Below are 24582 nucleotides of genomic sequence, written 5' to 3'. Positions count from 1 at the left end.
AATTCAAAGTAGGAACACGATGTAGAAGATGAATTGGGTCTGGATTCCATGAAGTAATATTCTCAGTGTGCCCCAGCATGGCCAGCCCTAGCTGGGAACAGAGTTCTCTTCCTGGCACACTGACAGAAAGGAGTTTAAGAGGCAGGCAAGCATAAAAGAAACTGGGTACCTCTCAGCCCTAGAAAGTGATATTCAGGGAGCCAAAGGCAAATCTCTACTTTCAGAATGGCTGCTGTAGCCAGCAGGCTGGAACCATGGAGTAGAAATTTCAGGAAGGCAGATTTTTGTCTCCCACCAGAAAACTTTTCCAAGGATCACAACTGTTATGGAAGAATGACCACAGTCAGCTCCAGCTGCCTCTCTCCATCCCCTCTTTTGGACTTTGTGGGCTGCTTATAATTTAACATTTGGAGGTTTCCCTGTGGAAAGGACTGTGCACATCCAAGGGGACATTTTGGTGGCGCCGTGCTGGGTGCTAAGGAAGCAGCCCGCTCCCTGAAGCCTCCCAGGCTTGGGAGCACAGAAAGGACAGTTGGTTTTCAGCCTGGGGACACAGAGAAGGCTCCGAGAGAAATCATTCCTTAGCTGAGGCTTAAAGTCGAAGGATGTGGCTGGGTGCAGTGGCTCTTGCCTGTAATACCAGCACTTTGGGAGGCTGAGGTGGGTGGATCACCTGAGGTCAGGAGTTTGAGACCAGCCTGGCCAACATGGTAAAACCCCGTCTTTATTAAAAATACAAAAATTAGCCAGGCGTGGTGGTGGGTGCCTGTAATCCCAGCTACTGGGGAGGCTGTGGCAGGAGAATCGCTTCAACCTAGGAGGCAGAGGTTCCCTGAGCCAAGATTGCGCAACTGCACTCCAGCCTGGGCGACAGAGCGAGACTCCGTGTCAAAAAAACAAAAAAACTGGACGATGTTGCTAGGAAAAGCAGCGAAGTCCTTCCTAGGCAGAGCAGCTTGAGTAAAACAAGCAGTTTGAGGGGGTGGCCTGGAAATGAAAGAAAAAGTCCTAGAGTAGGAGGATAGGCTGTGAGGCAAACTGAACTCAGAGCTCCAGTCCAACCTGGGGAGTCACGGTCCACATTTTGGGAGTTAAGGAGATAAAGGGAGTGGGGACTAGAGCCCAGCGACGGGGGCCGGGCATCAGATGCCCTTTGAGGCACTATATTCCTTCGCCAAGAATCTCTCTGGGCCTCTTTCTCCCATCTTGGATGGGCTCTGGGGCCGTCGGGGGCAAAAGGACACGATAGCTTGGCGGGTCCCGGAAAGGGACTCCTGGGCGGGGTGTTGGAGGGAGGTGGTGAGATGGCCGGACAGGACGTGAACGACTTGGAAAAGAGGAGCAGGGCTGCCAGGAGCCTTGGACGGCGGTGTACGCCTGCGCGCCGTCGGAGGCAGGCGTTCTGCGCGCGCGTGCCCGAGAAGCTGACGGTCGCGCATGCGCCCTTGGTTGGCGGGAGTTTTGGAGGCGGTGACCGTGACGTAGAAGGCGGGCGAACCGCTTGACCCTGACTGGAAGATCGGCTGCAGCGGTGCAGGGGGTCCAGGAGTGACCTAGGGCTGTGGAAAGCGACCCGTGGCCTTGTGCTTCAGGGACGGAGGCTCCGGACTGGACGGGCGTCGCTCTGAGGTTAGGAAGTCACAGACTTGTCCCCTGATGTGGCCCCGCCCACCGCCGCACCACTCTTTGGCTTCGTACCCCTCGGCCCAGCCCCACCCGCCGCACCCCACGGCCCCAACCATGGACACTGGGGAGCCCCCGGGGGCGCAGCGATCTCCTCCCGGGTGAAATGAAACCCGAGGGCAGGCCCCCGCCACCAACTCCGTTAGAGACCTCTCTGCCGAGCCAGGGGTCTAGGCTCCAGAAACGGGATTGAGGACTGGGCAGAGGGCCGGGGGGACAGGCCTAGATTCGAATTTCCCCTCTGCCCCAAGGCTGGCTGTGTCACAAGCTTGGGCCAGGCGTTTTGCCCCTCTGAACGTCAGTTCCCCTGTCTGCAAAATGGAGTTAATGGTACTTACGAAGTTGTGGAAAGGATCAGATGGAATAATGATGCAAGTAAAGCGCTTACATAGCACAGGTCCTGGCATAGAATAAGCGTTTAACAGTTGACAGTTGTTGCTTTTTCAAGCCTGGATCTGTGTAATACAGTCATTATTATCACGCTTGGATCTGTATGATACAGTCGTTATATCCAAGCTTGGAACTGTGGAATACAGTCGTAAGTACTGTGGGGGATTCAGATCCTTGACCGACCCCTCCTTGTTATCTTTTCTTTTTTGTCCTTCTGCATATGTTCATATCTTTTTACTTCGCACCGCTCGCAGACAGACTTCTGCTGGGAATCAGGGATAGCATGGAAAATGCACAGATGCCCAAGTCACGTCCCTGACTTCTTCTAGTTAGGTGTTCATGACAGGCACTAGGCATACAAATACAGTCTGGCTGGGGAGACAGACATGTAAACAGATTTTATAGCCAATGCTAAGAAGACCAAGGGGCGTAGCCACCAATTCTGCCAAAGTGATGTGAAAGCTTCATATTTGAGCTAGGTTGGGAAGGATGTATAAGTTTTAACAGGTAGAAGGACAGATATGTGCAAAGATTGAGAAGTAGTACAGGGAATAGGAGTGGGAGGAGAAAGCAGGAATGGGTAGATTGGGACTAGTTTATCTAAGGTGTTGAGTACACTTTGGAAGAGTTTCGGCAGCTGTCTAAAGAATAGACTGGGCTGGGTGCAGTGGCTCAGGCCTGTAATCCCAGCACTTTGGGAGGCCGAGGTGGGCGGATCACCTGAGGTCAGGAGTTCGAGACCAGGCTGGCCAACATGAGGAAACCCTGTCTCTGCTAAAAATACAAAAATTAATGGGTATGGTGGCGGGTGCCTGTAATCCCAGCTCGTCAGGAGGCTTAAGCAGGAGAATCGCTTGAACCTGGAAAGTGGAGGTTGCAGTGAGCCGAGATTGCGCCACTACACTCCAGCCTGGGTGACAGAGTGAGACTCCACCTCAAATAAAAAAAAAAAAAAACTAAAAAGAGTAGACTGGAGAGGGGCAGTTGGTGATAGGAAAACTAGTGGAGAGACTGTTAGATAGTGGGAGGGGGCACCACAAATTATGACACCTTTACTAGACTAGTAACAGTGAAGCTGTGCGTGGTGGCTTATGCCTGTAATCCCAGACTTTGGGAAGCCTAGGATCACTTGAGGCCAGGAGTTTCAGACCAGCCTGGCCAAGAAGGGGAAATCTGTTTACCAAAAATGCAAAAATTAGCCAGGCATGGTGGTGCACACCTGTAATCCCACCTACTGGGAAGGCTGAGGCAGGAGAATCACTTGAACTGGGGAGGAGGAGGTTGCAATCAGCCAAGATTGTGCCACTGCACTGGGCAACAGAGCGAGACCCTGTCTCAAAATAATAAATAAACAAACTAGTAACAGTGAGAATGGAGAAAAGATTTAGAGATTGTTTATAGAACAGTTAGGATTTTGGATTTGGAGAACTAAGAATAAGAAGTAAAGGATGGTGTGGTTTTTCTGGTTTGAAAGACCAAGGGCCGGGCGCAGTGGCTCACACCTATAATCCCAGCACTTTGGGAGGCCGAGGCGGGTGGATCACGAGGTCAAGAGATCGAGACCATCCTGGTCAACATGGTGAAACCCCGTCTCTACTAAACATATAAAAAATTAGCCGAGCATGGTGGTGCGTGCCTGTAATCCCAGCTACTCGGGAGGCTGAGGCAGGAGAATTGCTTGAACCCAGGAGGCGGAGGTTGCGGTGAGCCGAGATTGTGCCATTGCACTCCAGCCTGGGTAACAAGAGCAAAACTCCATCTCAAAAAAAAAAAAAGAAAGACCAAGTAGACCATAATGTCATCAATGGAATTAGGGACTAGTTAAACACAAAGTAATTGGGAAGTAAGGTAAGGTGTTTGTTAAGGGAGATTTGGATATTTCTACCAACAAGGTGTATAGAAATTCAGAAGAGGAGATAATGGCCCCTGCTGATATTCTCTGTCAGGGAGGTGGATAAGGGCAGTTCAGAGAGGCTGGAAAGCACGAGGCCTATTTTGGAGCAATAAAACCCCACTGAGACTGCAGCTGAAATGTGAAGAACAGATCCCTTCATTTTCCTATTTTCAGAGTTTACCACCTAGGATGACTTCAGTGACTAAATCAGAGATCATAGATGGTAAGTATTCAGTACCTCTTACCTTGGGTTCAGGCTTCTGAGCTATACTCAAATCTTTCCTGGCTCCTGGTGGATTTGGAGTCACATACTCGTTATTTGCATAGATGCTTTCTTAATGTTTCCACGATCTGCGGGCATATATTTACTTTTTCCTCTTTTTTGCACAAATAGTTGTGGCAGTTTGATTTTGTATTTTGACTTTTTTATAACAAATGCTAGAAAAAGGACCAGTGATGTCTAAGACTCATGATCATCAATTGGAATCAAGTCTCAGCCCTGTGGAAGTGTTTACTAAAACATCTGCCTCCCTGGAGAAGCATCAAGGCGTTTCAGAGGAAAGAATTCACCTTGGCTCTAGCCCTAAAAAAGGGGAAAATTATGATCTCAGCCACGAGGAAAGACTTCACTCAAGGTCCCTTCATTTGTCCCCTCAAGAACAATTTGCCAGTTATCAAGACAGGAGGCAATCCTGGCGGCGAGCAAGTATGAAAGAAACGAACCGGCGGAAGTCACTGCATCCCATTCACCAGGGCATCACAGGTGGGGTGCTGGGTACACAAGACAGTGAGGTTCCAGCTCAGATAAGAGGCAGTGAGGTATGGCAGAAAGTGTAGTTGAATAGACATGACTTGCTACTTTATAAGTACTTACGTCAAACACCTAGTAAATGTTCAGCATTATTGCTATATTTTTTTAAGAGACAGGATATTGCCATGTTTCCCAAGCTGGATTTGAAATCCTGGGCTCAAGCAATCCTCCCACTTCAGCCTCCCAAGTAGCTGGGACAACAGGCATGGGCCACTGCACCTGGCTTACTACTTATTACTTATTATTAGAAATTTATTTACAAATAAATTTCTAATTGTTCAGTACTTACCTCTGCTAGGACGAGAGACATTAAAGATTTCTTCCTGCAGTTTTCTGTCTCATACCCTAAAGTGGAGCAGAAGGTAGTTGGGTTGATACCTGATTTTAAACTTTATAACTAGAAATATCTCAGAGGATGCACATACAAATATCTAGAGTGGGCCAGGCACAGTGCCTCATGCCTGTAATTCCAGCACTCTGGGGGACCAAGGCAGGAGGATCACTTGAGCCCAGGAGTTTGAGAACAGCCTAGGCAAGATGGCGAGCCCCATCTCTACAAAAAGTTTTATAGAAAATAGCAAGGCATGTTGTGGCATGTACCTGTAGTCCCAGCTACTGGAGACAGGCTGAGGCAAGAAGATCACTTGAGCCCAGGAACTCAAGGCAGCAGTGAGCTATGACTGTGCCACTGCACTCCATCCTGGGTGAAAAAGTGAGACCCCTGTCTCTGAAAAACTTTTGTCTCTTTCTCCCTACCCCCTCTCTCCTCCCTCCCCACTTCCTTTCTGTGCATGTGTGTGTGCATGTGTGTGTGTGTGCATGCACTTGTATCTGGAGTGAAAAACTTAGTTTTTAGGGATGCTATACAGAATGATTTGTGTTATTTTGTGTGAATTTACGATAGTAACTATATCTTAGTAAGCATCTAAGTACAGAATATAACATGGAAAGGCTTCCATATTTCAGGAAGACTATACTAGCTCTGTGATCTTTAGTGAATTACTTGACCTTCTTTGCTTTAAGGTCCTCATCAGCAACCTGGGGGTGAAATAATACCTATCTTACATAACACAGTGCTTGGTACATAATAAGCCCTGAAATGTTAAGCTGTTGTGATTCGTTTTAAGGTATTTCATTTTCAAGTGGTCTGATGCATAGAAAGAAATCTGGGTAAAAATAGCCACTTAGCGTATCAGAAAATTGCTGCCACAAAGCCCGTGTACTTTATTCCCTAGATGTGCTGAGAAAACATTAGTGCATCCCCAAAGTTAGCCCTACCTTTAGCTCTATGCCAGAGCATTTAGACTTAAACAGAAAGGCACCGGCCGGGCACAGTGGCTCACGCCTGTAATCCCAGTACTTTGGGAGGCTGAGGCAGGCGGATCACCTGAGGTCACGAGTTCAAGACTAGCCTGGCCAACATGGTGAAACCCTGTCTCTACTAAAAATATAAATATTAGCTGGATGTGGTGGCATGCGCCTGGTACCTAGCTACTCAGGAGGCTACGCCAGGAGAATTGCTTGAACCTGAGAGGCAGAGGTTGCAGTGAGCTAAGAACACTCCATTGCCCTCCAGCCTGAGCGGCTGAGAGAGATTCCAACTCAAAAAAATAAATAAATAAATAAACAGAAAGGCACCAATGTAATAAGATTGGTTATTGCCTGGTTATTTCTGGCAAACTACCAGGTTTCCTTGGTTATAGGCAGAAAGTATCCTGTTTTTCTTGGTAATAGTAGTGACAGTCAAGAGACAAGAGAACTTTAAAAACACAACCAACTGAAGCTAGAGGGCAAAAAGAAATGTAGCTCTCATAATTCACAAAGCAAACTTCCTTTGCTATGTAATAATTGTTTTCAAGTGGACATAATTTTAAAAAAACAGTATCTACATCTTGCAGTTGGTTAGGGATTTAGTCGTATAATTATGTAAAATACCCAATTCAGTCTAGTAACTCACTGTATGACCTCGGGCAAGTTACCTATTACTGTACAGCCTTTGTGCTTGTGTCATTATCTGTCATCAGAATGGAATTCATAGGATACTTGCCTCAAGGTTTAATGAAGTATGTATATAGCATTTCACAAAATACTCTATATAGCAAGTGTTCAACAAATGTTAGCTATTAATGCTATTATTAGGTCATTATAGAGAGGCATTGTGGTAATAGTGGAAAAAACACAGATATTGGTGACAGACTTGGGTTTGAATTCTGGCTCCACCAATTTCTGGCCTCAAATAAAGTAATTTCCCCTCAGAGCTGCAGTTTTTCCATTTGTAAAATGGAACTTTATAATAGTACTCATCTTATAGTATACATTACAAAGTGTTTAAAGCACATTGCAGTGCCCATCCTACAAAAAAATACTCAAATGTCACCAGGTACGGTGGCGCACACCTGTAATCAGAGCACTTTGGAAGGCCAAGGCAGGCAGATCACTTGAGGCCAGGAGCTCAAGACCAGCCTAGCCAACATGGAGAAATTCTGTCTCTACTAAAAATGCCTGTAGTCCCAGCTACTGCAGCTTCTTGGCTCACTGCAGCCTCTGCCTCCTGGGCCCTTGCGATTCTCGTGCCTCAGCCTCTGGAGTAGCTGGGATTACAGGTGCATGCCACTATGCCTGGCTAATTTTCCTATTTTTGGTAGTGATGGGGTTTCACCACGTTGGCCAGGCTGGTCTCCAGCTCCCAGTCTCAAGCGATCTGCTGCCTTGGTCCCAGAGTGCTGGGACTATAGGCATGAGCCACCATACCCGGACAATACAAAGATTCTTTTTTTTTTTTTTTTTTTTTTAGGCGGAGTTTCGCTCTTGTTACCCAGGCTGGAGTGCAATGGCGCGATCACGGCTCACCGCAACCTCCGCCTCCTGGGTTCAGGCAATTCTCCTGCCTCAGCCTCCTGAGTAGCTGGGATTACAGGCATGCGCCACCATGCCCAGCTAATTTTTTGTATTAGTAGAGACGGGGTTTCACCATGTTGACCAGGACGGTCTCGATCTCTTGACCTCGTGATCCACCCGCCTCGGCCTCCCAAAGTGCTGGGATTACAGGCTTGAGCCACCGCGCCCGGCCCAAAGATTCTTATAATTTTTTTTTTTTGAGACAGAGTCCCGCTCTGTCACCCAGGCTGGAGTACAGTGGCACGATCTTGGCTCACCACAGCCTCTTTCTCCCGGGTTCAAGCGATTTTTCTGCCTGAGCCTCCCAAGTAGCTGGGATTACAGGTGCCCAGAACCATGCCTGGCTAATTTTTGTATTTTTAGTAGAGACAAGGTTTCACCATGTTGGCCAGCCTGGTCTCCAACTTTTGACCTCAGGTCATCCACCCACCTAGGCCTCTCAAAGTGCTGGTATTACAGGTGTGAGCCACTGTGCCCAGAAAACTTTTTTTTTTTTTAAGTTTGGATGCACAAATGGGTAAACTTCATTCCTTAGTGATCCTGGAAAAATTAGAATTGTCTCTTAAATCAGAAAAGGCTGTTCTTGCCTTAAGTTCAATTTATTAAGAGGGAGGCAATTTTTCAGTTTTGTTAGTTGCTAACTATGTAATTGTCCAGCTCCTTAAATGTGGCAATGTTTTATGTTAGAGCTCAGCAGGTCTATCAGTGTCGATTTAGCAGAAAGCAAACGGCTTGGCTGTCTCCTGCTTTCCAGTTTCCAGGTGAGACTCTTAGAACTGGGAAATGTTTTTGTGGGCATTAACTGCTATTATGACAATCTTAAAGAGATATCAATGCTGTGTAATTAACCTATTAAGATTAAAAGATGTTTCTCTCTGGGTAGGATTAGTTTGAAAGCCAGATTTAGACCAATTAGCTGATTTCTCTCTGGACTAGGCTCTGTACCAACCCCATTTGTGCTGGTATTGCTAACCAAGTAGCTAACAGGGATTTCCCCAGTAGTCTTATTTGCCTATGGCAGCAAATTATAGGGGTTTCAAATGGGTAGAGGTAAGTATCTAAGTTATGATGGACATTTGAGTTCTGACTACGTACTAAATCAATATATTACCTGTGTTATATAGTTTTTTAAAAAGTTATATTTTTATGTACTTATTATGTGGCTAACAGGTACTTACATCAGTTTAGATAAGCAGGTAATTTTCGTGAATTAAATAACAATTTTTTTTTCCTAAACCAAAAGTCAAAATGTATAGTCCAAGCAACAAAGGGTTGTTTTTTTTTGTTTGTTTGTTTGTTTGTTTGTTTTGAGATGCTCTATCACCAGGCTGGAGTGCAGTGGTGCGATCTCGGCTCACTGCAGCCTCCGCTTCCCAGGTTCAGGTGATTCTCCAGCCTCAACCTCCCGAGTAGCTGGGATTACAGGCATGCGTCACCAGACCTGGCTAATTTTTTTGTTTATTTTTAGTAGAGACGGGGTTTCACCATGTTAGCTAGGATGGTCTTGATCTCTTGACCTCGTGATCTGCCCACCTTGGCCTCCCAAAGTGCTGGGATTACAGGCGTGAGCCACCATGCCCAGACAATGAAAGGTTTTTTTCTTTGATCTATTTATTCGTTTATGTGAAGAGTCTTAGGTGTAAAAATTAAATCAGTTTTAGTTTCACATTTATTAAACATCATAAATTGACATAAATTTAGGACTGGCCTGGAAATTTTTGGTCATTGTACTAAAAATGCTTTTCTTTATTAAGTTCTCTGTTCAGAAACTTGAACCTTTCCTAAGAGACACTAAGGGCTTCAGCCTTGAAAGTTTTAGAGCCAAAGGTAAGTCGCTAACAGAAAAGTGAGCTTTGACACTGGGCAGTCAAAACATTACTCGCAGCATCCCTGTTTAGAGAAGCTGCTGCCTCATAAATCTAGCTCCCCCACCTTTTTTTTTTAAGACAGAGTTTTACTCTGTTGCCCAGGCTGGAGTGCAGTGGGGTCATCTCAGCTCACTGCAATGTCTGCCTCCTGGGTTCAAGCGATTCTCTTGCCTGAGCCTCCTGACGCATGCCACCACGCCTGGATAATCTTTGTGTTTTGTTTTGTTTTGTTTTGACTTGAGACAGTCTTGCCCTGTCGTCCAGGCTGGAGTGCTATGGCATGATGTCGGCTCACTGCAGCCTCCACCTCCTGGGTTCAAGCGATTCTCCTGACTCAGCCTCCCGAGTAGCTGGGATTGCAGGTGCACGCCACCACGCCCAGCTGATTTTTGTACATTTTAGTAGAGACGAGGTTTCACCATTTTGGCCAGGCTGGTCTCGAACTCCTAACTTCAGATGATTCACCCACCTCGACCTCCTAAAGTGCTGGGATTACAGGTGTGAGACACCGAGGCCACGAGTTTTGCTCTTGTCCCCCAGGCTGGAGTACAATGGCGCGATCTCGGCTCACCGCAACCTCCGCCTCCTGGGTTCAGGCAATTCTCCTGCCTCAGCCTCCTGAGTAGCTGGGATTACAGGCACACGCCACCATGCCCAGCTAATTTTTTGTATTTTAAGTAGAGACGGGGTTTCACCATGTTGACCAGGATGGTCTCAATCTCTTGACCTTGTGATCCACCCGCCTTGGCCTCTCAAAGTGCTGGGGTTACAGGCGTGAGCCACCGTGCCCGGCCCTTTTTTTTTTTTTTTTTTTTTTTTTTGAGATGGAGTCTTGCTCTGTCTCCAGGCTGGGGTGCAGTGGTGGGATCTCAGCTCACTGCAGCCTCCGCTCCCCGGGTTGAAACAATTCTCCTGCCTCAGCTTCCCGAGTAGCTGGGACTAGAGGCACATGCCACCACGCCTGGCTAATTTTTGTATTTTTAGTAGAGACAGGATTTCACCGTGTTGACCAGGATGGTCTTGATCTCTTGACTTCGTGATCCGCCTGCCTCACCCTCCCAAAGTGCTGGGATTACAGGTGTGAGCCACTTCACCCAGCAGGAACTCTTTATATTATGAGGAAATTAGCTGTTTGTCTGTGAAATAAATTACTAATGATTCAGCTTTCTAGGAAGTACCTATTCTGCTAATAGTGTAAATATACAGTTATCCAGGGTCAGAAATACTCAAGTTTACCCACTTAAAAGATCTAGAAAATATATGAACTTAGGTTTACTTGCCAATTAAAATTGTTTATCTCAGAATTTTACCATCAACTTAATTAAAGTATATATGCTAGGATTATCTTGATAACTAATTAGCATAGCCATTTCCCTCTGCATTCTTTACTTGAATGTAGTAGTGGACCCTTCAAGTCTAGCCTGTTTTCAACCTCATGTCCATAATTTTTTTTTTTTTTTTGAGACAGGGTCTTACTCTGTTGTCCAGGCTGGAGTGCTGTGGCATGGTTACAGGTCACTGCAGCCTTGATCTCCGGGGCTCAAGCATTTCTCCCTCCTCAACCTCCCAAGTAGCTGGAACTACAGGCACCTGCCACCACACCCAGCTAACTTTCTAAAAAAAAAATGTTTTTGTAGAGATGGGGTCTTGCCATGTTGCCCAGGCTGGTCTTGATCTCCTAGGCTCAAGTGAAACTCCCATCTAAGCCTCCCAAAGTTCTGGAATTATGGCAGTGAGACACTGTGCCTTGCCTTTTTGGTTTTCTTTTTTTTTTTTTTTTTGAGACGGAGTTTCGCTCTCGTCACCCAGGCTGGAGTGCAATGGCGCGATCTTGGCTCACCGCAACCTCCGCCTCCTGGGTTCAGGCAATTCTCCTGCCTCAGCCTCCTGAGTAGCTGGGATTACAGGCACGCGCCACCATGCCCAGCTAATTTTTTGTATTTTTAGTAGAGACGGGGTTTCACCATGTTGACCAGGATGGTCTCGATCTCTTGACCTCGTGATCCACCCGCCTCGGCCTCCCAAAGTGCTGGGATTCCAGGTGTGAGCCACCACGCCTGGCGGTTTTCTTTTTTTAATAAAGAGATGGGGTTTCACTATGATGCTCAGGCTGTTCTAGGCTCAAGCAGTCCTTCTGCCTTAGCCTCCTAATTAGCCGGGACTACAAGTGCATGCTACTATGCCCGGCTATGCCCATAAGTTTTCATTTGCCTTTAGTGTTTCTTATTACCTTCTTGCCTATTGCCTGACTTTTTTTTTTTTTTTTTTTTTTTTAGGCAGAGTCTCACTCTTGCCCAGGTTGAAGTACAGTGGCACCATCTCAGCTCACTGCAACCTCTGCCTCCCAGGTTCAAGTGATTCTTCTGCCTCAGCCTCCCGAGTAGCCGGGATTACAGGTGTGCACCACCATTCCTGGCTAGTTTTCCTATTTTTAGTAGAGACAGGGTTTCATCATTTTGGCCCAGGCTGGTCTTGAACTCTTGACCTCAAGTGATCCACCTGACTTGTCCTCCCAAAGTGCTGGAATTATAGGTGTAAGCCACCACGCCCAGCCCCAGATATACTTTAAACTGCTTTTTCACAGGTCATTTATAGAAACATTTATCATAAATGTCATAAAACCTGGGCATAGTGGCTTATGCCTATAATCCCAGGACTTTGGGAGGCTGAGGCGGGTGAATCGCTTGAGCCCAGGAGTTGGAAACAAGCCTGGGCAACATGGGAAAACCCCATCTCTACAAAAAATACAAAAATTAGCTGGAAATGGTCGTGCCGACTGTCTTCCCAGCAAATAGGGAGGCTGAGGTGGGGGTATTGCTTGAGCCCAGGAGGTGGAGGTTGCAGTGAGCTGAGATCACACCACTGCACTCCAGCCTAGGTGACACGGCGAGAGTCTCTCTAAATAAATAAATAAAAATGAGTTGTCTTTCATTTTATCTATACCTACCAGTAAAAAAAAGATAAAAGTTTCCTACATACTTAACTCCACACTTTTGGGTGGGCTCGAGGACCAACATGTAACAGCAGACCATAGAGCTGAGACTACCTTAAGTATATTATATCTTTGTCAGCATCTCACTGTGAAAACGTATATTATCTTTATTTTATGACACATAAATTTGTTCTGTCTAGCATCTTCTCTTTCTGAAGAATTGAAACATTTTGCAGACAGACTGGAAACTGACGGAACTCTACAAAAATGTTTTGAAGATTCAAATGGGTAAGAGCAGTTCCCCTTCTGTTCTAAATTATGACTGAATTAGGACTTTTGTTATATGATAGTAGTTGATTCATCAGCAAACATTTATTCAGCATCTTCTCTTTTTATTTATTTATTTTATTTTTATTTTTATTTTTTGAGATGGAGTCTTGTTCTGTCCCCCAGGCTGGAGTGCAATGGCGCGATCTCAGCTGCTGCAACTTCAGCCTCCCAGGTAGCTTGGACTACAGGTGCATGCCACCATGCCCGGTTAATTTTTTTGTATTTTTAGTAGAGATGGGGTTTCACTATGCTGGCCAGGCTAGTGACTCCTGACTCCTGACCTCAAGTGATCTGCCCCACTTGGCCTCCCAAAGCACTGGGATTATAGACGTGAGTCCCACACTCAACCTATTTATTTTTTTGTTATATATTTTTTTTTAATTTTTTTTTTTTTAAAGATGGAGTTTCACCATATTGGTCAGGCTGGTCTCGAACTCCTGACCTCAGGTGATCCGCCCACCTCAGCCTCCCATAGTGCTGGGATTATAGGCGTGAGCCACCGTGCCTGGCATGTTATATTTTTTTGAGATGGAGTCTCGCTCTGTTGCCCAGACTTGAGTGCAGTGGCGCAATCTTGGCTCACTGCAACCTCCGCCTCCTGGGTCTAAGCAATTCTCCTGCTTCAGTCTCCCAAGCAGCTGGGATTAGAGATGCCCAACACCACACCCGGCTAATTTTTGTATTTTTTTTTTAGTAGAGACAGAGTTTCACCATATTGGCCAGGCTGGTCTTGAACTGACCTCAAGTGATCCAACTGCCTCAGCCTCCCAAAGTGATGGGATTACAGGCACCTGTAGTTGGGATTACAGCTGAGTAGCTGGGATTACAGGTGCCTTCCACCACACCCAGCTAATTTTTTTGTATTTTTGTAGAGACAGGTTTCACCATATTGGCCAGGCTGGTCTGGAACTTCTGACCTGAGGTGATCCACCCTCCTTGGCCTCCCAAAGTGCTGGGATTACAGACGTGAGCCACCGTGCTGGCCTATTTTTAATTTTAAAGGTGGAGTTTCCCTGTGTTACCCAGGCATTTAGAACTCCTGGGCTCAAGCTATCCTCCTGCCTCTGCCTCCTAAAATATTGGCATTACAGGTATGAGCCCCAGCGCCCAGTTGTTTCAGCATCTTATGTACCAGGTTCTTTTAGATGCTGGGGATATAATGACAAATAAGCAAGGTCTCTTTTGTCATACATTATAATAGAAGACACAATCAAACAAATACATAGGAAGTAATGATTTCAGATAGTGATAATCTAGGTCAGTAAATGTAATTGTGACTTGAGAGGGCGGGCAATTTTAACTGGAGTGTTCAGAGAAGACCTCTAATGATTTGACCTTGGAGTTGAAACCTGTAAGATCTGAATGGTGAGAAGGAACCAGCTATGAAAAGATGAGGGGAAAAACATAATTCAGATCTTTGCTAGCTTGCCAACAGCCAAAGAACATGGCTCTTGAATATTAGCAGAAATTTAAAACTCCTACCCCCAAAACTGGTACTTCCTCTGCAGGGGTGAGGCTAACATCCCGAACCCCCTAATTTCCACCCAGCAACAAGTCACTTTACTTGGGCTTACATCATGAACTTTAAGTTTTGGCTTCACAAAGGTCCTTAGGATTGACATTGCTAGTCAGGAAATGAAAAATATTTTAGCTTAAAGTAGCATCTCTTTTTTTTTTTTTTGAGACAGAGTTTTGCCTGGAATGCAATGGCATAATCTCAACTCAACTCACTGCAACCTCTGCCTCCTGAGTTGAAGCGGTTCTCCTGCCTCAGCCTCCTGAGTAGCTGCGATTACAGATGCCTGCCACCACACCCAGCTAATTTTTGAATTTTTAGTAGGGTTTCATCATATTGTCTAGGCTGGTCTTGAACTCCTGTCCTCAGGCGATCCACCTGCCTTGGCCTCCCAAAGTTCTGGGATTACAGGCATGAGCCACTGCACCCAGCTTCTTTTTAATGCAGTATATTTTAGCACAGGCTAGTGATTCTTAGCCAGAGGTAGAAATGGTTTTGTGTCTGAGGCTTTCATAGAAAAAAAAACATGAATGGTGGCACAACTAATTTGCTTTTGCGAGGTAGAATACCAAGTACATACACAGTATTTTGGCATTTTCAGTGCCTGCTTCTTTTCCATTAGAATTAATTACCCAACTCATTTAAGCCATTGGGTAACAGTAGGAATCAAAGTTGGTAAGCTAGGTGGTGCCAGAACACAGAGAGCCTTAAGTGCCAGGTTAAGGAGTTTTGACTTTTCTTCTATATGCAGAAGAGTCAGACTTTTTAAGCAAAGATAGGTTAATCTGGCCATGATGTGAATTGGAATCGATGAGAGAAATAGAATATAAAGAGACCACTTAGAAAGCTATTAACCTAGTGCAAAAGTGAAATAGAGTCCAACATTAAGTATTTTTTGAAATATTAAAATTATGTAAGAAGTCTGGGCATAGTGGCTCCCACCTGTAATCCCAGCATTTTGGGAGGCCAAGGTGGGAGGATCACTTAAGCCCAGCAGTTTGAGATCTGGGCAGCATGACAAGACTCCATCTCTACTAAAAATAAATAAATAAATGGCCAGGTGTGGTGGCTCATGCATGTAATCCCAGCACTTTGGGAGGCCAAGGTGGGTAGATCATGCAGTCACGAGTTTGAGATCAGCCTAGCCAACATAGTGAAACCCTCTCTCTACTAAAAACACAAAAATTAGCTGATGCCAGGCGTAGTGGCTGACGCCTATAATCCCAACACTTTGGGAGGCTGAGGCAGGTGGATCATGAGGTTGGGACTTCGAGACCAGCCTGGTCAACCTGGTGAAACCCTGTCTCTACTAAAAAATACATAAAAATTAGCCAGGCATGGTGGCATGTGCCTGTAATCCCAGATTACTTGGGAGTCTAAGTCAAGAGAACAGCTTGAACCTGGGAGGCAGAGGTTGCAGTGAACTGCGATCACACCACTGCACTCCAGCCTGGGCAACAGAGCAAGACTCCATCTCGCAAAGAAAAAAAAAATTAGCAAGGCTTGGTGGCAGCTGCCTATAGTCCCAGCTGCTCGGGAGGCTGAGGCAGGAGAATTGCTTGAACCCAGGAGGCGGAGGTTGCAGTAAGCCAAGACTGCACCACTGCACACCAGCCTAGGTGACAGAGCGAGACTCCATTTCAAAAATAAATAAATAAAATCTTTGTAAGAGATTATATTAAAGCAAATGCTTCTTGAAAGATTTGTGTCATAGTCCTCTCTGTTTTCCAGAAAAGCATCAGATATTTCTCTGGAAGCATCTGTGGCTGAGATGAAGGAGTACATAACAAAGTAAGTGAAAACAAGTGAACCTTTGTTAGAAAATCTAAATTCATTCTCCCATCTGGAGAAATTAACTAAACTTGGAAAAAATGAATAATAAGCATTGTACTTGGAGAGTCAGCATTAGTGCACCAATACTAGAAGTTAGAAGGCTGCATATTGAGAATTTTATGGACTCTACTATTGGTCAATTTCATAGAATGGAGTCTAGGGAAATACGAATATTAATTTGACTTGAAGATTATTTCAGGTTTGATATGACATTTCAACTCACATTTTATAACCAGATTATACACATAACATATCTATTGTTACCCTAAGTGATTCAGAATAAGATTATAAAAAATAACTGAATTTCTTTTTCCTGATTCTATAGGTTTTCTTTAGAACGTCAGACTTGGGATAAGCTCTTGCAGCACTACCAGCAGGAGGCTGAAGAGATATTGTCCAGGTTAGTTCTATGAACTGTAAAAACTGTCTTTAAAAACCTATGGAGTTAGATTAGTGTTTATTTCAGTTCTGTTAGCACAAATTGAAAGATGAATCCTTTCTCACAGGCCAATAAGCTCATCAAATTCTGTAGTGTGTATTAGTACTCTCTGACCATAAATGGGAAGTGAGTGAGAGGAAGAGGAGTTGGTGTCACTATTTTCGGTACAGGAACACAATTGATTCTGTTCTGTGTCCTGAGCTACTATTTCATATTCTGGGGGAGACAAGCACATCTCTACCTTGTACCTGGCAGCGTGGGGCTGGGCCAATAACAGTAATCAAGAGGCTTCAGTGAGCACATGGCTTTTGAGCTGCAGGTTTGGGAGATGCACTTGGCTAGGGCCTTCTTGGAGACTGAAAGACATGAAGGGGTGATGGAGGAGGATGTGAGGAAAGAGAGGCTCTTTGAGTCTTGAAGGTAGAGGAAAAGTGGGAAAGTGTTAGGTGATTTTTTTTTTTTTTTTTTTTTGTGAGACAGAGTCTCACTCTGTTGCCAAGGCTAGAGTGTGGTGGCACCATCTCAGCTCACTACAAACTCCACTTCCTGGGTTCAAGCAATTCTCCTGCCTCAGCCTCCTTAGTAGCTAGGATTACAGGCAGATGCCACCATGCCTGGCTAAGTTTTGTATTCTTAGTAGAGATAGGATTTCACCATGTTGGCCAGGCTGGGCTAGGTGTTTTTTTGTTGTTTTTTGTTTGTTTGTTTTTTTGATCTGTCACCTAGGCTGGAGTGCAGTGGTGCAATCTCGGCTCATTGTAACTCCGCCTCCTGGATTCAAGCAATTCTCCAGCCTCAGCCTCCTGAGTAGCTGTGATTACAGGCATGCTCCATCATACCTGGCTAATTTTTGTATTTTTTTTTTTTTTTTTTTTTTTTTTTTTTGAGACGGAGTTTCGCTCTTGTTACCCAGGCTGGAGTGCAATGGCACGATCTCGGCTCACCGCAACCTCCGCCTCCTGGGTTCAGGCAATTCTCCTGCCTCAGCCTCCTGAGTAGCTGGGATTACAGGCAGCCACCACCATGCCCAGCTAATTTTTTGTATTTTTAGTAGAGACGGGGTTTCACCATGTTGACCAGGATGGTCTCGATCTCTTGACCTCGTGATCCACCCACCTCGGCCTCCCAAAGTGCTGGGATTACAGGCTTGAGCCACCGTGCCCGGCCATTAATTTTTGTATTTTTAGTAGAGATGGGGTTTTGCCATGTTTGCCAGGCTGGTCATGAACTACTGGCCTCAAGTGATCTGCCCATCTTGGCCTCCCAGAGTGCTGAGATTACAGGTGTAAGTCACTGCACCTGACCAGAAAATGCTAGATTTTGATTTAGTTGAACATTTAAGCCAGTGATTTTAAGCGTTTTTTCGAAATAGAATCTTAGCTAGAATCCCAACTATAAAATTTTAGTCAAAACCCTAATTGCAAAAGTGGCCTCTCAGTAGAGGGGGGCTTTGAGGAACATGGTTTGGAAAAACTTCCCCAATCTAGGTAATGATGGTTATCAGTTACTTTATTCACTTCTTACATATTCTATTTATGAAGATAGATAATGTGTAAGATGCCAGTTTAGGATAAAAACTTTTGTGTCAAAGTTTGTAGGTTAAGAGGAATGGTTCTGGAAGCAGACTTTCTCTGTTCAGACTCTAACTAACTTTCCTTAGTTTGTGACCTTGGGCAAGTCACTTAGTCTTGAGTGAGCCTGAGGTTCCTCATTTGAAAATGGGGATGATATTAGTACCTTCCTTATTGAGTTATTGTGAGTGTCAAATGAGGTTAAATGGCAAGTGCCCAGCAGTATCTGGTACCTACTTAGCACTCAGTAAATTGTTGTTATTATAGGGTCATATAGGATTACAGGCGTGATCAGTTTTCATGAGCTCTCAGTCCTGTTCGCTTATTTTAGATAATTCAGGTAGGCCAACATGTTTTGGTAAACAATTGTAGGCACTGACTTTAGGATAGCAAGCTTTGGCTTCACTCTCTCCCAAGTATAGTTCTTCTGGACCTTACTATTAGGTGGATTCAACTGACTGAAAATTTCCAGCATTTTCTAGAGTCTGGAGTTATAAAAACAAATACCAGATAATTGTTTCAGAACTTCTTGTTAAGAAGAGAGCCTGTAACTAGCGTAGAGTGGAGAAATATAGATTAAGCTTTATAGGGTAATCTTTGGTATCTCTTCCAGAAAATGATTACAGAATTGCTCGAAAGCTCTTTTGTTTTGTTTTTAGAGGATCAACTGAGGCCAAAATTACTGAGGTCAAAGTGGAACCTATGACATATCTTGGGTCTTCTCAGAATGAAGTTCTTAATACAAAACCTGACTACCAGAAAATATTACAGAACCAGAGCAAAGTTTTTGATTGTATGGAGTTGGTGGTAAGTGGGCTCATGTTTATTTGGTTGAGTTATCCAGCTTTGCCACCTTGTAATCCTTGGAAATTAAAAGACCTAGAGAATATATATAAGTGTAAGTTGAATAAGTATATTCGACTTTACCTTGGGAAAACATGGAGAGACAATTAAAAAATAATAAATGAATATATGGTGGTAAATGCTGATGAAGCAGGGTAAGAGGGATAGACAGTACAGGGAGGTTGGTGGGTTGCTATTTTATATAGCAAGGTTTTTTTTTTTTTTGAGGCAGAGTCTTGCTCTGTCACTCAAAAAAAATAAATAAATAAAGTGCAGTGGTGCAATCTCAGTTCACTACAACCTCTGCCTCCTGGGTTCAAGCGATACTCCCGCCTCAGCTTGCCGAGTAGCTGGGACTACAGGCCCCCATCACCACGCCCAGCTAATTTTTGTATTTTTAGTAGAGACGGGGTTTCACCATGTTGGCCAGGCTGGTCTCGAACTCTTGACCTTGTGATCTGCCCGCCTCAGCCTCCCAAAGTACTGGGATTACAGGCGTGAGCCACTGCGCCTGGCCTATAGCAAGGTTATTGAAAGCCTCTCTGAGGTACCATTTTAACAGAGACTTGAAGGAAATGAGCCAAGAGAACATTTGGGGGAATAGTATTGTGGCAATCCAAGTATTAACACCGAGCAGAGGGCATTCGAAAGGGTAATTCAAGGAGAGTTATCAAAAAGGCTAAATAGAAAGGTATGGGTGGCCGGGCGCGGTGGCTCACGCCTGTAATCCCAGCACTTTGGGAGGCTGAGGCGGGTGGATCACGAGGTCAAGAGATCGAGACCATCCTGGTCAACATGGTGAAACCCCGTCTTTACTAAAAATACAAAAAATTAGCTGGGCATGGTGGCGCGTGCCTGTAATCCCAGCTACTCAGGAGGCTGAGGCAGGAGAATTGCCTGAACTCAGGAGGCGGAGGTTGCGATGAGCCGAGATTGCGCCATTGCACTCCAGCCTGGGTGACGAGAGCGAAACTCCGTCTCAAAAAAAAAAAAAAAAAAAGAAAGGTATGGGTATTGGAGAACCACAAGGGTTAGTAGAGTAACCTGGGGCTTATAGGCAGCAGAGCTCTTTCTTCCCCTAGGCCTGAAAGTGAGGAAGGAGTAACAGTTACTGTAGCACCTAATGGGAGAAAGTCACATAGTTAGCTGATCTGAGAGAGCCAACTCAAGATAACTCATTCAGCTCCTTCCCACTTAGGCATTCTGTTGGTAAAGGTTACATGGGTCAGCCTCCTGGAGCATAGAGCAGCCTGGAGAAGAATGCAGTGTGGCTTTGGAGGAACAAACAGAATATCTGGCATAAGCATTCCAGGCTGAAAGAACAGCAAGCCCAAAGCTCCTGAGCAAGAGCTTGCTTCATGGATTTGAGGAACATCCAAGAAGCCATGGACCCTTCCAGCTCACAGCTGTCTTTTTTCTACAGGTGGATGAGCTGCAAGGATCAGTGAAACAGCTGCAGGCCTTTATGGATGAAAGTACCCAGTGCTTCCAGAAGGTGTCAGTACAGCTTGGTAAGCTTGTCCCTTGAGGGGACCAGTTTGGGCTATTTTCCATCTGATAGCCTTTGGGATAAAAACTGCCCTTCAAAGCCTATGGTCCAAGAGGGTAAGACCTAGGCATGGTGATTTGTTTTTCTCCCCACAATAAGTAGTATGTTATGGGTACTCAGAGTTGATAGGAAATTTCTAGATGGAAATTCTACAGAAGCACAGTAAACTGAGAATTAAATCCCCATGAAATATTTTGTTGCTTTTGTAAATCCAAGACTTAGGAAATACCCACCCATTGCTTTTTCCCTCTTTATTTCTCAAGAATCCACTAACTGACACAGATGTTACTCCTCTATAGCTTTTCCTGGTCTCCTCCCATCCCTAGATTATTTGCTATATGTATCTTAATTTTCTTTCCTCTTTTTTTTTCTTTCTTTCTTTCTTTCTTTTTTTTTTTTTTTAGGCAAAGTCTCACTCTCGCTCTGTCATCCAGGTTGGAGTGTAGCGGTGCAATGACTGCACAACTCGCTGCAGCCTCAACCTGGTAGGCTCAAGCAATCCTTTGACCTCGGGCTCCCAGAGTAGCTGGGACTATAATTGTGCACCACCACACCCAGCTGCATTTTAAATTTTTTTGTAGAGATGGAGTCTCCCTGTGTTATCCAGGTTGGTCTTCAACTCTTGGGCTCAAGTGATCCTCCTGCCTTGGCCTCCTAGAGTGCTGGGATTATAAGTATGAGCCACTACACCTGACCATCTTATTGATCACACTGTATTGTGATTATAGTGGTGGCTGGCTTTCTTTCTTTCTTTCTTTTTTTGACAGTCTCGCTCTGTCGCCTAGGCTAGAGTATGGTGGCATGATCTTGGCTCACTGTAACCTCCGCCTCCTGAGTTCAAGAGATTTTCCCACCTCAGCCTCCCAAGTAGCTGGGATTACAGGCATATGCCACCATGCCTGGCAATGTTTGTATTTTTAGTAGAGATGGGGTTTCACCACATTGGTCAGGCTGGTCTTGAACTCCAGTCTATAAGTGATCGCCAAGTTTGGTCTTCCAAAGTGTAGGGATTACAGGCATAAGCCACCCTTTTTTTTTTTTTGAGATGAGGTTTTGCTCTGTTGCCCAGGCTGGAGTACAGGGGTACAGTCATGACTTATTGCAGCCTCAACTTTCTGGGCTCTCAGGTGATCCTCTTGCCTCCCATGTAGCTAGAGGATCATGCTAGGACCATGCTAGGCTAATTTTTTAATTTTTTGTAGAGACAAAGTCTTACTGTGTTGCCCAGGCTAGTCTCAAACTCCTGGACTCAAGCGATTGATCCCCCCACCTTGGCCTCCCAGAGTGCTGGGATTACAGGCATGAGCCACCATGCCCAGGTGTGCCTGGCTTTCTTCCCAGATTGTCATCTCCTTGAGGCCAGAGACTCTTATTTGTCTTTGTAATGCCCTTCCATGTCTAGCACAGTGTCCATACATTAAGTTTTCAATAAATGTTACATTAATTCAATTGAAATTTATTTTTTGACCTCTTTTCTCTGCAGGGAAGAGAAGCATGCAACAATTAGATCCCTCACCAGCTCGAAAACTGCTCAAGCTTCAGCTACAGAACCCACCTGCCACACGTGGATCTGGATCTTGTCAGTGACCTTATGAGCTTTTCTGCCACAAGGTGCCCGAGAGGAGAGGAATGGGAAGAGTACCCTAGAACATGGTGACTATGTGATTTCTGTTCTGTTGCCTTTGAAGATAACTGGCAGGACTGACTGTAGAGCACTTTGACTTTTTTCAAAAAGTGATGGAATGTATGCATCCAAATGAACATTGTATAGACGTTTTTCACAGGAATGTGCAAAATGCTTGAAAGTTTAAACTTCTTTTTTGAAATGATCTTCAGATCCAATGGCCCATTCTTTTATCCTTATCCTGTGAAGATGTTTTTCAGGTTTTGAAACAATCTAAAAGTGATTTAGGACAAAGTCTAAGGAAACATTTTAGTGACCAAGTTAGATTCTGGTTGTAAAGGAATGATACTAATTTTCTAGTATGGCTCTGAAGGTGATTTTAGGTAGAAGAGTTTTGAGGCTGGGTGCAATGGCTCACGTCTGTAATCCTAGCAATTTGGGAGGCTGAGGCGGGTGGATTGCTTGAGCCCAGAAGTTCAAGACCAGTCTGGGAAATAAGGTGAAACCCTGTCTCTACAAAAATACAAAAAGCTGGGTGTCGTGACATGTGCCTATAGTGCCAGCTACTCAGAAGGCTGAGGTGGGAGGACTGCTTGAGCCCAGGAGGTTGAGGCTGCAGTGAGCCCTGATTGTACCACTGCACTCCAGCTTGAGTGACAGAGTTAGACCCTGTCTTTTATTTATTTATTTTTTGAGATGGAGTTTTGCTATCGTTGCCTAGGCTGGAGTGCAATGGCGCGATCTTGGCTCACTGCAGCCTCCACCTCAGGGGTTCAAGTGATTCTCCTGCCCAGCCTCCTGAGTAGCTGGGATTACAGGCACCTACCACCACGCCGACTAATTGATCTTGTCTTAAAAAAAAAATTGTCGGGCGAGGTGGCTCACGCCTGTATCCCAGCACTTTGGGAGGATAAGGCAGGCTGATCACCTGAGGTCAGGAGTTTGAAACCAGACTGACCAACATGGAGAAACCCCGTCTCTACTAAAAATACAAAAATTAGCTGGGCATGTTGGCGGATACCTGTAGTCCCAGCTACTCGGGAGGCTGAGGCAGTAGAATTGCTTGAACCCAGGAGGTGGAGGTTGCAGTGAGCCGAGATTGCACCACTGCATTTCAGCCTGGGTGACAGAGTGAGACTCCATCTCAAAAAAAAATTTAAAATGGTAAAAAAAAATGAAAATAAAAGAGTTATGAGCATTATTTGCATCATTGGGATACATATATCACTTCACAAGATGTCCAGTTTGAAGGAATACCTAACTCATTCTGTATGTCCTGTTGTATGTAGTGTGCTTCAGTTTTTAATACTTTGTTGACCTAAATCCTGGATTCATGACGAGAAAGGCCTAAGTACTACTATTTATTGTTCTATTTGTTTATAATCTGTATTGTAAAATTTCACATAAATAAAAGCTTTCCCTTGTCTTTGTCTATGTTTTGGGTGTATAAACAATTAAAAAGACAGGGAGGCCAGGCATGGTGGCTCACACCTGTAATCCCAGCACTTTGGGAGGCCGAAGCAGGTGGATCACTTGAAGTCAGGAGTCTGAGACCAGCCTGGCCAACATGGTGAATCCCTATATCTAATAAAAATATAAAAAATTAGCCATGTGTGGGGGCATATACCTGTAATCCCAGCTACTTGGGAGGCTGAGGCAGGAGAATCGCTTGAACCCGGAAGGCAGAGCTTGCAGTAAGCCAAGGTAGCACCACTGCATTCTAGCCTGGGCAAAAAAGCGAGACTCTGTCTCCAAAAAAAAAAAAAAAAAAACACAAGGAGAAAATAGGATTCTTTGCCAAGATGCTGAAGTGAGCAGTAGTGTTGAGATATACCTGTGCATCAATTACCAGTAGAATACCAACTAGGCCATGCACTTTGGAAGGCAGAGGTGAGTGGGTTGCTTGAGCCCAGGAGTTTGAGACCAGCCATGGGCAGCATGGCAAAACTCTATCTACAGAAAATGCAAAGATTAGCTGAGAGTGGTGGTGCATACCTGTAGTTCAAGCTACTTGGGAGGCTGAGGTGAGAGGATCAATTGAGCCTTTAAGGCCAAGGCTGAAGTAAGACATGATCACACAACTCCAGCCAAGTGAAATTCTGTCTCTACAAAAAATATAAAAAGTTAGCTGGGTGTGGTGATGTGTGCCTGTAGCAACATTCCAGCCTGGGCAACAGAGTGAGACCCTACCTCAAAAAAAAAAAAAACAGCATACAAAAAACCCACCATCTAATTTATTGCTTATTATGTGTCTTATTTTGGCCAGGTATGGTGGCTCACACCTGTAATGCAGCATTTTGGGAGACCAAGGTGGAAAGATCACTTGTGGCTAGGAGTTCAAGATCAGCTTAGGCAAGATGGCCAGACCCCTGTCCCTCCAAAAAAATTTGAAAATTAGCCA

General features: G+C 44.9%; 1 protein-coding gene and 1 long non-coding RNA gene across 5 annotated transcripts in view; one reads left to right on the top strand and one right to left on the bottom strand.

The window, feature by feature from the left end:
- Positions 1 to 24582, bottom strand: part of LOC135276967 (uncharacterized) — a 31155-nt gene that overhangs the window by 1610 nt on the left and 4963 nt on the right. The window contains exon 2 of the long non-coding RNA XR_010344540.1: positions 5068 to 5123. This is a non-coding gene — a long non-coding RNA (uncharacterized LOC135276967). The remainder of the gene's footprint in view (positions 1 to 5067; positions 5124 to 24582) is intronic.
- On the top strand, positions 1502 to 23605 carry DSN1 (DSN1 component of MIS12 kinetochore complex). 4 transcript variants are annotated; one of them, XM_012455063.3, is made up of 11 exons: positions 1502 to 1629; positions 4142 to 4190; positions 4410 to 4730; positions 8364 to 8437; positions 9431 to 9503; positions 12677 to 12764; positions 16054 to 16113; positions 16481 to 16555; positions 18825 to 18972; positions 20432 to 20519; positions 22041 to 23605. In XM_012455063.3, the coding sequence occupies exons 2-11, from the start codon at positions 4157 to 4159 to the stop codon at positions 22142 to 22144; spliced, it is 1065 nt and encodes a 354-aa protein (XP_012310486.1). In that variant the 5' UTR covers positions 1502 to 1629; positions 4142 to 4156; the 3' UTR covers positions 22145 to 23605. The 4 variants fall into 4 exon arrangements, with proteins under 4 accessions (XP_012310486.1, XP_012310487.1, XP_064238489.1 ...); XM_012455064.3 differs by lacking the exon at positions 4142 to 4190; XM_064382419.1 differs by lacking the exon at positions 4410 to 4730.

Source organism: Aotus nancymaae, unplaced genomic scaffold, assembly GCF_030222135.1.
Source record: "Aotus nancymaae isolate 86718 unplaced genomic scaffold, 86718_ANA_hifiasm-v0.15.2.pri h1tg000029l, whole genome shotgun sequence".
Lineage (NCBI taxonomy): Eukaryota > Metazoa > Chordata > Mammalia > Primates > Aotidae > Aotus > Aotus nancymaae.
This window is presented reverse-complemented; position numbering and strand designations above follow the sequence as displayed.

Coding starts and splice junctions, on each gene's coding strand:
- DSN1 (XM_012455063.3), top strand. CDS start 4,157: ATGACTTCAGTGACTAAATCAGAGATCATAGATG. Junction 4,731..8,363: donor CATTCACCAGGGCATCACAG/GTGGGGTGCTGG, acceptor GTTTTATGTTAG/AGCTCAGCAGGTCTATCAGT. Junction 20,520..22,040: donor GAAGGTGTCAGTACAGCTTG/GTAAGCTTGTCC, acceptor TTTTCTCTGCAG/GGAAGAGAAGCATGCAACAA.